The sequence below is a fragment of the Histoplasma capsulatum genome (assembly GCF_000150115.1).
Source record: "Histoplasma capsulatum G186AR genomic scaffold supercont2.1, whole genome shotgun sequence".
Classification (NCBI taxonomy): domain Eukaryota; kingdom Fungi; phylum Ascomycota; class Eurotiomycetes; order Onygenales; family Ajellomycetaceae; genus Histoplasma; species Histoplasma capsulatum.
The window spans coordinates 650,278-665,857 of record NW_025544801.1 but is presented as its reverse complement, the minus strand read 5'-3'; the positions used below and the strand labels follow the sequence as shown (position 1 = coordinate 665,857).

Sequence of the window (15,580 nt, the reverse complement as noted above, 5' to 3'; positions counted from 1 at the left end):
TACCTTACTGAAAAAAAAGTTGAGGTTGGAATTTATCGATAACTGGCCCGATAGAATCACATGATAATTACATAAGCGATAATACACGTGATTAATACGGTAGCCCAAGCGGCCATTTACGCCATCCAGAGTTGATTTTCTTCAACTTCTAAAAAGCGGCAAGAAATCTACCGAGTATCTTGAAGGAGGACGCTCCGTAACAATTGACGGAGGACCAGAGCCGGGGGACCAGAACCGCATACTTGCCTTATTACTGGGAGACAATTTCATAGTACTGCCATTAACCATGTTTGCCAGATCCTCCATCCGTACCGCGCTGGACATTCGGTGGATTCCCTCCATCATCCCATTGACTCGAGCAGCATGCATACATCAAACCTCCACAATCCCGTTCCACGCAACACCACCCGAAATTCCTCCACAATCGGGTGAAAAAACTACAACAGATGTGCCATCGCAATTGGAATTGTCCGCATTACAAAGCTCTCCACCCCAATCCACATCAACATCCGCCTCGACGACGACAACCATCCCACCAAATAAACTCCCCATCCCACCCACCTTTACAAAACCACTAACCCTTACACCGTCTCTAACCTCTCTCCTCCCGCATCTTACCACACAAACACCTCACTATATTACCGCCCACCTGCACGCGCGCCCCTATCTCCTAACAGCGGGCGACACACTCCGTCTCCCCTTCCTCATGCCCAATGTAAAGGCGGGCGACATCCTCCGCTTCAACCGGGCATCAGTTATCGGCTCGCGCGACTTTACGCTCAAAGGGGCGCCATACGTTGACGAGCGGCTCTTCGAGTGCCGGGTGAGGGTTATTGGGACAGAGTCGGAGCCGCTCCGCATCAAGGAGAAGACCAAGCAGAGACAGAGACATGTGAGGCGGGTGAAGAGTAAACATAGGTATACGATCTTGAGGGTCGTGGATGTTAAGGTCAAGGGGTTGGATGAATTGGTTAACGAGGGAGCGGAGATTGTGAGTGAAGACATGGAGGGTATGGCAGAACTGAAAGGGGCAGAGAAGGAGTGATTTTCTTGCATTGGGTTCATTCTTTTGAGCAGGATTGAAGATACCTATTTTCCGTTGACTTACTCAGTGTATGTTATGTACGCTGGAATGGTTTCGATGCTGCGTAATTTCCGGCTTGTCTGATCAGGAGCTTTCTATTCCTTCTTTTCTATTATGATGTAAAATTTTGCTCTTTACCATTATGCTCCATTTGCACATCATGTTTTCTTGTTCGTTCGAATTACAAATTTTATTATAGATATTTCATTCGCAAAATAAAGAATTTAAGCACGACCGCATTGAGCCATTTGGTTAGGCTGTTCTGTGATAAGAAAGCCAGAATGGAGAGAAGATTCAACAATGCCAGAATGAAGAATAAATAGGTCATATCCACATTAGTATATAATCGAAGAAAAGCTAGGTATCGAAAGTTGTAAAAGTGTCCAAGGTAATGCCAATAAGTAATCGAAACCATGAAGGGTTACCAAACAAGTTCCAAGAATGAGAATAGAAAAGCGGGAATTGACTCGGAAACACGAGGGATCTTCCTCTAGTAGAAAAGACGACGCTGGAACGCAGCAAATGAATTGAACAATCAAAGTATGCCCAAGGCGAGAGGGGAAAAGGAGAATATAGCCAAGATGAGTCCAATAGCCCTTGGACCAGAGGTCAAAAATACGAAAGTACTCCACAGCACCAGGACAAAAATTAAACTCGCCAGGGCAATGAGAACTGCCAAGATACCCATCCAAAAGATACAAAACAGGAAAACAACAAATTAGAAAACCGAAATGGAAATTGCAAATGGCGAATGATAAGGACTGGTCTGATCAAAGCGCATCTTCCTCGAGCGCTGATCGAATCTTCGCAAAAAATCCGGCGGGCCACCCGGCCAGATCCTCCTCCTTCGGAGGTCCCCTTGCCTTACAGTGATTGACGACATTCGTCAATATCCTCCCCAACATCTCCTGCGTCATGGGTACCGAACCTTCCAAGTTTGCTTCTGGATATAGAAACGGATCTCGCTGACCAAGCAACTCCTGCACTGTGGGCCGCAGACGCGGATCGCGCTGAAGGCAGCGCTTCAGAGTCCGTATGAGGCCTGGTGGTACGGATGCACCACCAACGCCGAAAGCTGGGAATTCAATAATCACCTTCGGATTGGGAATGGCCATAATGCGCTCAAAAGGTTTGGTGATGTGCGCAAAGGGAGGTTCGCCATAGACCATTTTATAGAGGATACAGCCTAAACTCCAGACGTCACTTGGTTTGCCGACTTTCATCATCTTTCCGACAGTCGAGGGAAGGCCGCTTGCGGCATTGATGTCGATAAGAGCTTCGGGTGCCATGTAATTTGGAGTGCCGATTTGCTGCTCGCGGTGAACATTGACAGTGTCATCCTGGATCTTGTTTGCAATGCCAAAATCAATTAATTTCAGGTTTCCCTTAACTAGGACGAAATTGGCAGGTTTGAGATCTGAATGGACGACGTCGAATTCGTGAACAGCTTGAACACACTCGAGCATTTCCTTCCAGTAATATCGCGTGAAGGCAGAATCAAACACAGCGTCTTCTGTATTTAGTCGTAGCGTGAGAATCCTTTGTAGATCCGACTCGCCAAACTCCATGAGAACACTGAGTGCATGCTTCTCCTCGTTGACTTCGTAATCAAACAATCGCACTACGCGATCCACGTTCTCGAGCTTTTTGAGTAAATCAATCTCTCCCTTATACCCAGCAAGGGCAATCGGGTCAACGTCCTCCAAATTGACTCTTTTAAGTGCGAATATTTTACAATTTTCGGCCATGACACGGTAGACTCTAGAGCTTCCCCCTCGCCCAATGCAGTCTAATCTTGTAAAGGGCTTGCGATTAATGGTAACCTGGACGCGTTTCCTCCGAGCTTGGGACGAAGTAGCTCCTGCGGGTGCGGTCGCTGTTTCCAGAACGCTCATTTTTGGGGGCGGTGGAGCTGGTCTATGTGGAGTGTTGTTATCCTTGGGAGCTAGGGGTCTGCGAGGTGACATGGTTGGGTGCGTGGGCTTGGCTAGCTCCTTGTCATCGTCATAAATCACTGAGAACTTTTCAGCCTTATCTAAAAGACTAAGGCCCTGAGACTTTGGCTTTTTAAACGTTGGTGGTGGATCATTTTCTTGGCCGCCACTCGTTGCTCGCGAGAGGAAAGGGGGTACATGATAAAACGCAGGCGCTTCTCTGGTAGATCGTGAAGAATCCTTTTGCTCTGCTGATAATGGAGATTTCGACATTGAACTAGGAACCTGGGGTGAATTGGATCTCAAGAAGGCATTATCGACCAGCTTTTCCGGCTCTGGGAGTATCTTCGACACCTGTATTGGGACAGGCGATCCAGTGCGACTTTCTGCAGGCCTGGGATACGATTGAGGCTTTTCAACAAGAGCTTGGTCGCGATCACGGAGGGGTGCGGATTCCGATTCCTGTTGGTGATGTTCTTCTTTGCTGGTATGAGGGCTGCCGTTTGAATTTGGCCATTCATTTGCCGGCTCCTCCTCCACGTCTTCACTTTGTCTCCGAATAACACCACGACGCGCTGGTCCGTTGAGAAACGAGCCTGTTAATTTACCAACTCTCTTTACCCGTAACGAACTTTGCATCCCCGTATCCTCACTAGGCCGCGTTCGCCGCACACTAACTGAGGAGCCAGATCGGTAAACGTTCTCGTCGCGACGACGCTCGTCACCGGAGAAAGAACGGTCCCCTAGACGGCTTCCCCCTTGCTTGGAAGATCTCTCACTCGACCTAGTTCCACTGGGGGACACCGTTGGTGGAGAGTGAGAATTGCTCCTGGAAGCCGTAACACGCACCACTCTGGTCCTTGGGGCAGCGGGTGTAATAAAATCCCCGCCACAAGGATAATGCAGATCAGATCCATTTATCTTTTCATCCTTGCTTTCCAACCGGGGGCTCTCTCTACCTAATGTTCTTGGGGAAACGCGAGGAGAATTGACTCTCACAATTCTAGGAGACGGGCTCCCCGTGGCCTGTTCTCTTGGCGACGCAATGCGCACCTGCTTCTCCTGCAGTGAATGTAACGAGCGTAGTTCACCATTCATACTCATGGCTGCTTTCTGGATTTGATCCACATTGCTTCCACTGCGCGGGGAGATATCATAATTTGACCCATCCTCCTCTCCTAATAACGCCTTGACAGATGCGCTAAATTTGATGGGCTCCGGGAAATCATCATCAGAGCTGTCTCCAATGGAAAAGGAACGTGTTCTTGACATTGGGAAAAAGGAGCTGTGGAAACTGGATGCGCCTGAATTGGGTGATACACGGGTGGACATCGATCGAGAAATCGTTGTTGGGGGAAGTTGTTGCCGCGAAGATAATGATGACCCTGGGCGATTGAAGTTGTTGTATGTCAACGGAATTGGGGGTGTCGTTGACGTTGCCGTAGTCGTTGCCATATCAATATCTGACGCGTATCTGGACGCATCGATTCCAGATATATAATCTATAAAAGATAATCGCCGTTGTCGAGTATTTTCATGGAGATAAAAAAGGTTCATCGGTGAGGAGCGAATGAGTTGGGCTGGAAAGGAAATTGTCACGTGCTCATATCAACATTGTTTCCATGACAACCATATTTTTAGCCCCAGCAAGAGTCCGATGGATGAAGAGCTGGGTGGTAAACGGAACATGATTTTAAACAGCCCAATTGAATAAGTAGTTTCTAGATTAATTGCGTTGTTGGTATCTTCATTGTTACCTTCCAGATCTTGCGTTGCCCGATGCACCGTAACGGGTAGATGAATTTGATGTCATTTCTGCCGCTCGATGAGCGACACAGGCTACAAACAATCTGGAATCTCAAATATAAATTCCCGTCATTATTGCTTCTAAGATCGGGCCCTTAATTACCGCTAATAGAGCGTCCAGATTGAAAGGGGATACATAGGCCATTGATAGTATAAAACATTTCCGTTAAAATCTCATGCTACATTCATCGTGTATAGAACAAGTGTGGATACTAAATGTTGGCGAGAGGGAAGTTCACATGAATATGGGACTGAGGAAAAGAAAATGCTTGCAAACCAAGTTCATTAAAACATCCTCTGCGGGGTCGGGAAAATGAAATGCAACAAATTCATGTACAGAATTCTGAATTGCAACAAGAAAGATCAGGATAAAATCCCATCTTTAGGTTGGGGTGTGAGCATAGCGAGCAGAGGAACTCGACTACGGTATAAGGCCGTCACAATAGCAGGTTTGTGGAAAGAAAAAGCACGGGGTTTTAAAAAATCACCTTCTTTTCTCCATATCCTGTACCAGTTTACTTACCCCTGGTTAGGAAGTCACTTCTTTTTTTCCCTCTATACTTTCTCTGCGAAGTGCCTTGACCTTCTCTCGTGCAAGTCTTTCACGGAGTTCAGTACCGGTTAAACGGGATTTGGAGGGCTGGGTTGACTTCTAAATTTGTACAAAAACGGATGAGAAGAACAAGCAGGTTAGTAAATTGTATTAATATTTTCTCAACTAGTAGAAGTATGCGCGGAGAATATAAAGAAAGATTCTTCAACACACATAATTTTGTTCTTTATCGGCCTCTGCGCTATTTTGAAAACCGAAAAGGAAAGATTTCAGCTACGCACCACTTCAACGCCTGCAGCTCGTCCATCTTCCTTTTCCCTGTCTTCCTCTTCAACTCTGTCTTGAAGGCCCTTACGTTCCGGCTGAGATTCCCGTCTTGGTTCCGCTTCCGAACTTTTGCTGCTACGCGAGGCAGGAGGCGGTGAGTGCGAACCTTTCTTTTCCTTTTCTTCTTCTTGTGAATCAGCTACGATCGTCTGTTGTTTCTCTGGAGCTGGAGAAGGGCATGTGGAAGGGCTTTTGTAGCGTCTTCTGGGTGCTGGGGCGTATCTCTCAATTGATTGATGTCTTTTTCTGTCACTTCTATCCCGAGGCGTACCACGACTGCCAGAGTGGCTTCTGTCACGGTTTCGATTCCTGTCCCGGTCGCGGAACGGGCTACGGGAGCGAGTACGAGACCTGCTTCCGCTTGGATTCTTGCGTCTGCGGTAACTGGGTCGTTCTCTACTTCGGTTGTGATTGCGACTGCGGCTTCTGCTGCGGCTTCGACGACGGCGATCATCGCGGGATTTGGGGTGGTCCTTGGGAATATCAGCTCTTGAATTTGTTCTATAAGCTTTCGCAGCGGGTGATGGTGATCTTCTCCCTCGAGCTCTTGCACCACGCTTGTCACCATTCGCTCGGAACGGTGATCGTGAGCGCGACCTATGACGCAAGGAGGACAGAGAAGGAGGTGACCTTGAAGTGGAGACGTGACGCGAAACGGTGCGGGATAAGCTCCGGGAGGAAGAGGTGAGAGATTTTCTCCGACGTCCTCTGGGAGAACGTGAACGATCTGGTCTATTGACGGAGCTAGACCTAGTGAGAATATCATCACGATCGGGGCTACGCCTTCTCCTTCGTTTGCGATCCCTCCTGTCTGGTGAACGAGAATAACTTAGCGATCGTCGGCGTCTTGTGGGTCCGTGACGTCCGCGCGCCCTTCGGTGAGGAGAGGGAGAGAGCGATGAACTTGAGGTAGATCGCGATATAGATCGGGATATTGACCTAGATGTGCGACGACCACGATCGTCCGACCAGCGTGAACTCCGGCCTCCAGATGGAGCCCAGGTATCCGCTTTACGTCTGCCATGGTCGCGGTATCTGTCCAAACTTCTCCGTCTTGATGGCGGCGAGCGAGCGTCTCTATCAGCCCATCGATCCCTGCCACCACGGCGACCGCGTTCAGCACGTTCTTGCTGCCGCAGAGCTTCCAGCTCACGTTCACGCATCCTCTCCTCTTCCCTGCGCCGCCTGGCTTCTTCAGCTAACCTTTCAGACTCGAGCTATTCAAAAGTTAGCATAGCGAACATGTTCTTGAGCTTTAAGTTTTAGGTGAGCCACTTTTTCTTGTCTCAGTTCTAGTTTCTTAGCCTCCAATAATTCCTTCGGTACGCCTTGTGGGTTGTTTTGCGCGCTGAGACATAAATTCCAGAGCTCTTTACAAAACTTGGGCGTATCCTTGTCCAAAAAGCCGGTGAGTTGGATTTGTAGAAGTTTGATATCAGGCTACCAACAAACATCGGTTTGCTGTTAGTATATGTACGGGCGCTCGATTGTGTTACCAAGAGGAAAACCAGTGTAGACGTACAAAGCGAGAACCCTCCAGTAAATTGAAACAAAGCTCGATAACCACATCATCCTCATTTCCTAGGATCCCAGATATTTTGCCAGCAATCCACCTACAATAAAATTGGGTTAAAACACTGTCAACAAACACAACATTCATCGTGACGGCAAGCTTCACCGAGCTAACTCACTTCTTCATCACCTCAATATTGACCTTTTGCATGTCCACCTTTTTGGAGAATTCCGGTGGGAATTTGGTCTGCCGTATTAGCTTTGCCTCTGCAGTGGTCGCCATGGCGGGCAATATGTCTGCCCGAATGCTGATGGGTGAGGCTTGTAGGAGTCGCTAGTTGGGCGGAGATAAGTCAGTCCTGAATCGAAAGCCGAAGATATTTTTCCATTTGACGCGCCGGAATAGCTGGATTCGGAATAACCCAGGACCGAAGCAAATAATTCACGTGATTATTTGCATCCATTTTGATAGCGACTTCCTAAAAAAGTTCAGTGATCATGATTCAAAAACTATGTACATCATTTTTGAATTTCATTCAACTTTGATGTCTGTGTGTAATGCGCATACTACTGATTAATGACCTTAGCACTAACAATTCTAATTACAGATTACAAATTGATTGGGAAGAGAAGGATTGTATAAAGAGACTTTTTATATAATAAGAATTGAAATGAAAGAATATTGTGAATGTAATAGAGAACTACAGAAATATCCATACGTAAAAGCGACAAGATAGTGGCAAAGGGCATTAGAAGATAATAGAATATGATGAATCAGTGAGACTGTGTGGTGGAGTAACAAGAGTATATAATATTTACTGATATCCGTAGATTTTAGGAGATCAGTGATTCGCTTTGAATATAAGAGATTGCTATCTTATTAATACTAATATACATACTTCACACTACCCTGACTATTATTACTAGGGGCAGGTTGCCCCTATCACCCCCCTTCCGGGGGTGGGCAAATGAACCTCTTAAGTCCCAGAGATGAAAGACATCATTAATTGCTTCAAAGAGTTGGACAGCTCAGGAACAACACTCTATAGCAGGAGATTCATGAAACATGCAGCTGGGAAGGACGGAGCGAAAGTGCAAAGTCATATTATTCATTATGTTGATATCATCATCAATAGATATCATCATCGTAGATATCATCGATATATCATTGCTAGATATCATCGATATATCATTGCTAGATATCATTGATATATCTCACTGCTAGATATCATCACAGATATTATCGATATGTACCATTGGTAGATATCATTCATTCAAGCATGTCAGCAGATAAATAGGCAGGTAGGCAGGCAGGTGGTCGGCTGGTAAGCTAGCATTGACAGGTAGGTGGGTTGCTGGACGATGATGTTTATTCTCATAGAGATTGATTGGATATTAAGTAGACAGGTTGGTTGGAAGGTAGGCAGATAGGTAGCTAGCCATCTATAATTACGATCGGATACCGAGCAGGTATATCCCAGCCGATTGTGGACTAGTGTTAAACTCAAGTCTCCACTGCAGATATAAAAGTGGGAATTCATTTTGATCCATCAGAGATCTCAAAATCCCCTCTACACCCAATAAAATCATCAAGATTCAACCTACATTTTTGAACACATTGTCATCCAGTCACTTCAGTCACAAAATGAAGCAACTTTCGAGCCCTGGCCCCGAGCTTCGTATGATGCTTAGAGACTTCGCTTCACTCTGTCTAATAATTAGTACAGAAATTGTTAGCATGGATACTTCTTAAAGAGACATAAAATAAACCTAGTTTGAACTCCCGCAAAGGGAACTAACTAAGTTAAGGCTGATGGAACCATCTATCGTCCAATAACTGCCGTGCAGTGGGCCTATCTCTTGGGTCAAGCTTCATAGCTCTTAGCACGAATTCCTTATCTTCCTGACAAATCTCTCGTGCAGTTGTGAGACGGAACGGCTTCAAAGTCTCAGGAGGGCTATTTTGCATAATCCACACAAGAACCGCTAGTCTTTCCTGATCCGCAATCTCTTCGTATGACTCCGGAAATGGTCCGAAGCATCGATGGTGCTTCATAAGAATCTTGGTATCGTACTCATCATGGTCTGCAGAGACATCGGGCTTGAAGATGTGGAATCCTTCCCCATAGAGAAGACTAATAAGCTGCATCGTGGGCGGACGTTAATATTTGAATGTTTGCTGTTATGAAATAGAGCGTAGACTTGCCGTTGCACCAAAAGACCAAATGTCTGTTGCCGTGTCCCATTTCATTTGAAGATGTGCTTCCGGGCTTCTAAAAATAGGCGTGCCGATAGGGTCACCATCCTGAGCGTGAGCAGAGTCTTCGCGAACAGTGCTCCCGAAATCGGCTAATTGAATGTCTTTAAACCGGATATTTCCGTGACCATAGTTCACTAACACATTGCTAGGTTTGAGATCTATAACCTGTCCTGATCAATAGAGGTCCCACCGAGGCTTAGTTACGGGTTTTATACCTGTATGGACAAACCCCTCATCATGCAGAGCTGAAAGGGCCTCCAACACCCTTTTCGCTACATATTTCGCCTCTATGCGAGTAAGACGCTGGCAGTTTGAGGCACGTAGAACGTCGTCATCTAGATATCTCAATATGAGTGTAGGAGGAACCGAAGAATCCTGGATCTCATCGATGAGTGGGCGAACGAAGGGTGTTCGGTTTTGGAAATGAAGTAAAATATCCCGTTCGTTTTGTAATCGAAAGTGGCACACACTCTTTGCAACGACTTTCTCCTGTTGCTGATTTCTATTGTCATGATGAGATTATGTTCTGGTAGACCTCAAGGGCAAAAGGGGCCATACGTTGCAAGCCAGACACAATCTTGCAGTTGTTTTGTAACAGTGTAGAGTCCTGTTCTGCCTTTCAAACTCTGGCCAACAGCTAAAGCAAGTGCCATATCGTGTTAATAGAAGAAAAGATGCTTCGACTTGCCATTATCAGTTGCCACATGAGAACGCTTAAATGAAGTGTTAGGCATTATGCTGGAATAACCCTTGGCCCCTAATATTTTAGTGCGGTTTTTTCGCGTTTCAATTTACGCGGGTTAGTGATGATCCAGAATTGAATTTTTGAGCTGCTGGAAATTGAAAATCTACAGTGTATATAGCATATATCTCATCTCTACCTTTTATTATAAAAAAAATATTTTCACAGAAGGTCTTGTATTAAACGACATCACTTCTTCTTGCCTCTTTGATCTTCGAACAAAATCTCTGCTGAGTAGGCAGTCAAAAAATTCGAGGCAAGCTTCTGATTTCCCGCCAACATTTTTCTGGTGTTGTAATCCTCTCACCTTACTTAACCTGAGTAGGTTACAATGGATGAGATGAACTGGGCACACGATGCTATGATAGCTACAATTGGCATTTTGAATGATGGCAGTCGCTTCACTCTTCCTAACAAACATTTTGAACTTCCTCAAGCTCATAGTATCTACACCGTACAAGTCGGAATCAGATCATGCACAGTTGTTGAAATGTGGCTGTATGCTAAGGGCCTTGGCATCCACGCATCACTTTTTGATACCAAGAACCTTCAATAAGAGACATATCAATGTAGATTAAAATTGTATAAAAGATGAATATCCGAATATTTACTGTCAAAGGAGAATTTCGATTTGCGTCGATATACTCGCTTTGGGCTGCCGCGCCCTATGTGAGCTGTCTAGCGCCCACCCTCACCCCCGGCTGCCCGTCAACGTCATCCCTTCACGGCTATATAAAGGGCCGCCTCCGTGCCTCTCTCGCACACAGCTCTGCTTCCTTTTGCCCTTCCCCTTCTGCCTATCCCGGGCTCCCCTTTCTTTCCTCAGTGGCTCCGGGGTCCGCGGCCCCGTGTCCGTTCAGCTCCCCACCAGCGTTTTCCAGGCGGTTCGGAATGTCTTCCAGGTTCAACGATTCCGTTGCAGACGCACAGCTCTGGCTCCAGTCGTCTGCTTAATGTCCTCAAATAAGATATTTGCAGGCGTATAATAAGTGACACCAGTGGCCTTGTTCCCAGCGAACAACAACCCAACAAAGTTGGCCACACAATCAACTATGAAAGACCCAGAATCGCCTCTTTTCGAGAAGGCCTCTGACCCTGGCAGACTGGTAACGGAGCACTCATTGGCGACAATTATATTTCCAGTTTTCCAACACTTAAGCTCTAAGACTTTCAAGCCACTAAAACGGCCAATGGTAAAATTCGTTCTTCGACCGAACTTGTACAGTCGTTGATATTGCGAAAACTTGGCATCAGCGGGATCATCCACAGCCTCACCGGAGAACGTGATACCCATATGCTCGTCAATGTATGAACCGACTGGTGGGAACTATTAACCGATGTCAGAAAAAGCTCGCGAGACTGTACGTTTGTTAAAGAAAAAGATATACACCCACTTTGTTCTGCCCCACACGATTTTGATACACAGATATTAACGCCCAATCTAGCTGGCGTTTGTCATTACCAGAGGTCAGCCGGAACCCAGACGCAGCATAAACTCTCCCCAATGTTGCGGATCCGGTGTTGAAATGCTTTTCCGCACGGAGTTTTAGAGAAAGAGCGTTGAGGATGGCTTTCTCCATGTTTTCAAATATCAGTTCTTCCTTTGGGATAATGAAGTCACCGTCATTCCTGGCCTTCTTGACTCGCTTGTACAGAGATTGCTCCCTGACTGTCTCGATATTCTGCTTGATCATCTTCATCCGTGCATTGTGGTCTTTCAAGGAGGGCTGATCGATGCGGATATTCGCCTTGCTCGACTCCAGCACTGACATTCCTATATCTCTCCATCGCTCAATATCTAAGCACTGATTAGCCATGGGTACAATGTCGAGAAATTTCCCTAGTGAGAAGAATTTTACCACAGTATTGAAACCAGATAAGGGGTGTGCAAATTCGTCTTCAAAGCACAAAAAGCAAAAACTAAACACAAAAAAGAGAGAGACAGAGTATAGAGTTGGAGCTTACCTTTTCCCAGCTTAGAATTAGGTGGGACGTTTCCTGGTTCAACTGCATGATAGCATGTGAGGCCAAACACGTGCCATTTGTTCTTTTCTGAGTCCAGCAACTCGACGAATCCGCCCAAAGTAGAGCCACCGTGATCTGAATTATGGACCCCAATGCTCGCGCCCAGTTTCACCTTTGTCTCCCATGCATGGTCAGGGAGGATGACACTAGTCAAGCCGACTTCTGTTCCTCGCCAGATCGTGCTTCGGATAATCTCAACAGCAACCTCTCCAAGTCCTTCATTATCCAGAAGCATAGAAATCTCATCGCGTTTGCTCTTCCATTCTTTGGTGGTATCACGAGGCACGGTCAACAAAACAGTGGGATGACTTTCTTGGGCATCTTGGCTTGTACCCCTCCGAAAACACTCAAGAGACAACCAACCCTCTAAACCAAGGAGGTCACAAATTTTGCGAGAGATGTCATCCCACTTGCTATAAATAGGATCTTTAGGCATCACAGGAGATGTGATCTTTTCAATATTCGCTCTCTCGTCGATCAACTCCACACTAACGTTGTCGAAGCCCGAGGACCACAGAATCGACAGGACATCTTTGCACGTGTTTTTCCAGGAATTGCCTCGCTCAGTTCTATGTGCACAGATGAGGACCGTTTCAATCGGGCCTTCATCTTCATATGTTTCAGACGTTCGAAGGCATGGATCCATGGTGCTATGATGGATCCGATACTTCGAGAGGATTTCGATGAACTTAGGGCGTAGCTCTGGCCACTGTCTCTCGAGTGGATGATCTGACGCAAGTGGAGTACCTATGGCAGGAACAGTGCATAGAAACGGGCCACCGACCCGAAAATCTTCGCTAAGAATGCCATCTTCAGTCTCATCCTCATCAGTGCTTGAACCACGAGTCCTTCTGAAACGCTCTTGCGAGATGTGAGGTGATGGTAGCGACACTGGGGGTTCAGACAGAAACCGCAGAACAGGTGAGGCATATGCTTCCTCGGAGCTCCTATTCATCCGCCTTCTGGAGGAGGCAGTAGTTGCAGTTTGGGACATGGTGAACGCTTCCACGAGACCTACGCGCGATGATAAGTAGAAGTTTAGAAATGGACAAGAAATGTTTTTGAGAATAATGAAACTGCACAGAGGTGCAGCCGCTGCAGAAGAAAGAGGACAAAAATTCCCAACTCCGATGTGTTGAAGTGCAGAGCCCAGGGAGGAAAGAATAGAGAAAGAACCGCTTGGAACATTGTAAAGCCGGGTGTGCAGTCCAGCGGATCCTTTGGTGATTATGACTCAAGTAAAATAGAATCATGGTGTCTCCTATAAAATGTACACAGTATTCGACGGTCAAGCCCAAACTCTGTTGCGCTCTGTAAAAGCCATACTAGGAAGAATCGTTGAAACCACGGTTACTAAGCAGAGTTAGCCCGGCTCTAGTCAAAGCTAATCTACCAGCTAATAATTAAGCATTTTAGGGCTGGATTGGAAGCGGATCAGAGTTCGACAGCAAACCTATTCGGGGTTCCCTCCGAAGCAATACTTTGTACTCTGAATTAGCTGATAGTATTGTGCTAGCTCGAGCTGCAATAGTGCCATACCCAAAGAGACCAATCAGTGGTGGTCTCCCTATCAAGGATGGAGATCTTTCAATAGTCGATAAATTTCTGAGAACTTCAATCCCGTGTGAGTCAAGCATTTTTCCCAATTATTGGCAGCTCTTGCTTCTTAAACTTGTTCTTTTCGTCTAACAGCCCAGTAGCGACACATGTTCTATGCTCTGAAGGATACTACATAATACTCCTCTGCTATATTATTTTCATGAAGCTTACTTCAACTTCCAACTACCCTTCTAGTTCTCTACCCTCTTAGAAGCTAACACTACTATCACAACACACTCTGTTCTTATCAGGCAAACACCACGAGAAGACCCTCTGAGTCTATGGAGACCTCTAGAAAACATCACATTAACTCTCGTTGGTCCATTCTGTAACACGGCTTCAACATCAACCTGGACAAGACAGCTCTGATCATGCCATTGGAGATTGTGCTTTTCTCTAGGATCTCACAGGTTCGGCCGTCACGCTGCTCAAGGCTCGTCTTTCCTGTGATGTGGCCAGATCCTGATCCCCCCTAAGCGTCGGTTACTGTATTGGCCCACTGCTTCGCCCGTTTCTTGGAGCAGCATCCGCTACAGACCATTGTTCCAAACCATTGTATGGTTGGACCTTTGTTCAGCTCCATCGCGCTGCCATGCAGCTCGTGCCTTTTACTTGAGAACACCATTTGGTGAGGCGTATTACCCACTGCGAAGGCGCGTTGTGCTGCGCTGGAAGTTTCATACGGGACGACCTCGGCATCTCAGCTAGCAAGCGATAGGAAGCTATGTGTAAAAGTATTTATCAATTACAACAATTATCGCATTAAACCTTATCCTTTATTTTGGAGGACATCATTATCTACTAAAGTTAGAGTTTCTGTATGAATCACTCCTGGATAGACACATTCAACGAGTTCATGAATGTTCATATTAGGATTTCTAGCGTATACATTGGAGATGCATACAACAACTGACCGCTGTGAAGCTTCATCGGAGCCTCGAAACCCATGGTCAACACTAGTCCCCGCGTTACATTTGGCCTGTCGTTCACTTCGATATTCGGAGTGGGATTTGACTATGAATCAAGAATCTCGTCAAGAACTCCATACGATGGACTCCGCCGTTCCCTATGAGTCAAGACCGTAGAGACATTGTTGGCAATCGCTGGGTATACATGTGATGCTTAACGAATCCGCTGCTTCCTTTTCCCCTTCAGTTACCCCAACTCCTGCAACACGCGATCAACATCCCGGCGTGCCTTCTGAAGCTCCTCATTCAAGCCACCATTGTGCCTGTTCAGCTGCTTTAACTTGATATCATTATGAAGCTCAACCAGATCTTTTGCGCGGCGCAGGTCTTCGGATTGCGTGGTTGGGGTTGATTCGCCAACATTTGGGGAAAGGACCTGTTCAGTCTGCTGCCGGTTCTGCTGCTGCGGATCTGAGTTCGCGATGGTCTTGTGGACATTCACGAGTGCGAGTGCTTCGGCATGGCCCTGTTAACGAATAAACGAAACATTAGTGGGCTTCCCGGAGAGATATAGAAAAGCGTGTATACTTACGCAAGCCCTCAGAGATGTCAGATCTGACAGGATTTCAGCGACCTTCATAGGGAATTATAGGTGTTTGTTCCCCTCAATATTTCACATCAGTGTTTGTCCAGGAAACAGATATTTTCGGATTCTTGCAGCTTCCCTTTCCCACCCAACTACAATAGGTCACATGATATCCACCAAGCTCGGCTGCCAAAGTTTCCCGACCGAAGGCACAGCCGAGCTCAAAAGCAGACATTGAGAAGTA

General features: G+C 46.3%; 6 protein-coding genes across 6 annotated transcripts; 1 reads left to right on the top strand and 5 right to left on the bottom strand.

Annotated features, from left to right (window-relative positions):
- Positions 1-286: 286 nt before the first annotated feature.
- HCBG_00186 (uncharacterized protein) lies at positions 287-1,045 on the top strand (the record flags this gene model as incomplete). The annotated part of the gene is made up of 1 exon (XM_045427236.1): positions 287-1,045. The coding sequence occupies one exon, from the start codon at positions 287-289 to the stop codon at positions 1,043-1,045; it is 759 nt and encodes a 252-aa protein (XP_045291211.1).
- Positions 1,046-1,718: 673 nt separating this feature from the next.
- On the bottom strand, positions 1,719-4,290 carry HCBG_00185 (dual specificity protein kinase; the record flags this gene model as incomplete). The annotated part of the gene is made up of 1 exon (XM_045427235.1): positions 1,719-4,290. One exon carries the CDS (start codon positions 4,288-4,290, stop codon positions 1,855-1,857), a length of 2,436 nt encoding a protein of 811 aa, XP_045291210.1.
- Positions 4,291-5,506: 1,216 nt separating this feature from the next.
- Positions 5,507-7,499, bottom strand: HCBG_00184 (SRm160/300 splicing coactivator; the record flags this gene model as incomplete). Its single annotated transcript, XM_045427234.1, has 4 exons — positions 5,507-6,921; positions 6,947-7,144; positions 7,227-7,317; positions 7,396-7,499. The coding sequence occupies 4 exons, from the start codon at positions 7,497-7,499 to the stop codon at positions 5,647-5,649; spliced, it is 1,668 nt and encodes a 555-aa protein (XP_045291209.1).
- A 1,521-nt stretch (positions 7,500-9,020) lies between these two features.
- HCBG_00183 (uncharacterized protein) lies at positions 9,021-10,129 on the bottom strand (the record flags this gene model as incomplete). Its single annotated transcript, XM_045427233.1, has 4 exons — positions 9,021-9,334; positions 9,419-9,646; positions 9,692-9,978; positions 10,035-10,129. The coding sequence occupies 4 exons, from the start codon at positions 10,127-10,129 to the stop codon at positions 9,021-9,023; spliced, it is 924 nt and encodes a 307-aa protein (XP_045291208.1).
- A 993-nt stretch (positions 10,130-11,122) lies between these two features.
- Positions 11,123-13,237, bottom strand: HCBG_00182 (uncharacterized protein; the record flags this gene model as incomplete). Its single annotated transcript, XM_045427232.1, has 3 exons — positions 11,123-11,545; positions 11,613-12,016; positions 12,184-13,237. 3 exons carry the CDS (start codon positions 13,235-13,237, stop codon positions 11,123-11,125), a joined length of 1,881 nt encoding a protein of 626 aa, XP_045291207.1.
- Positions 13,238-14,692: 1,455 nt separating this feature from the next.
- HCBG_00181 (uncharacterized protein) lies at positions 14,693-15,487 on the bottom strand (the record flags this gene model as incomplete). Its single annotated transcript, XM_045427231.1, has 2 exons — positions 14,693-15,276; positions 15,343-15,487. The coding sequence occupies 2 exons, from the start codon at positions 15,388-15,390 to the stop codon at positions 14,998-15,000; spliced, it is 327 nt and encodes a 108-aa protein (XP_045291206.1).
- Between the last annotated feature and the right edge of the window lie 93 nt (positions 15,488-15,580).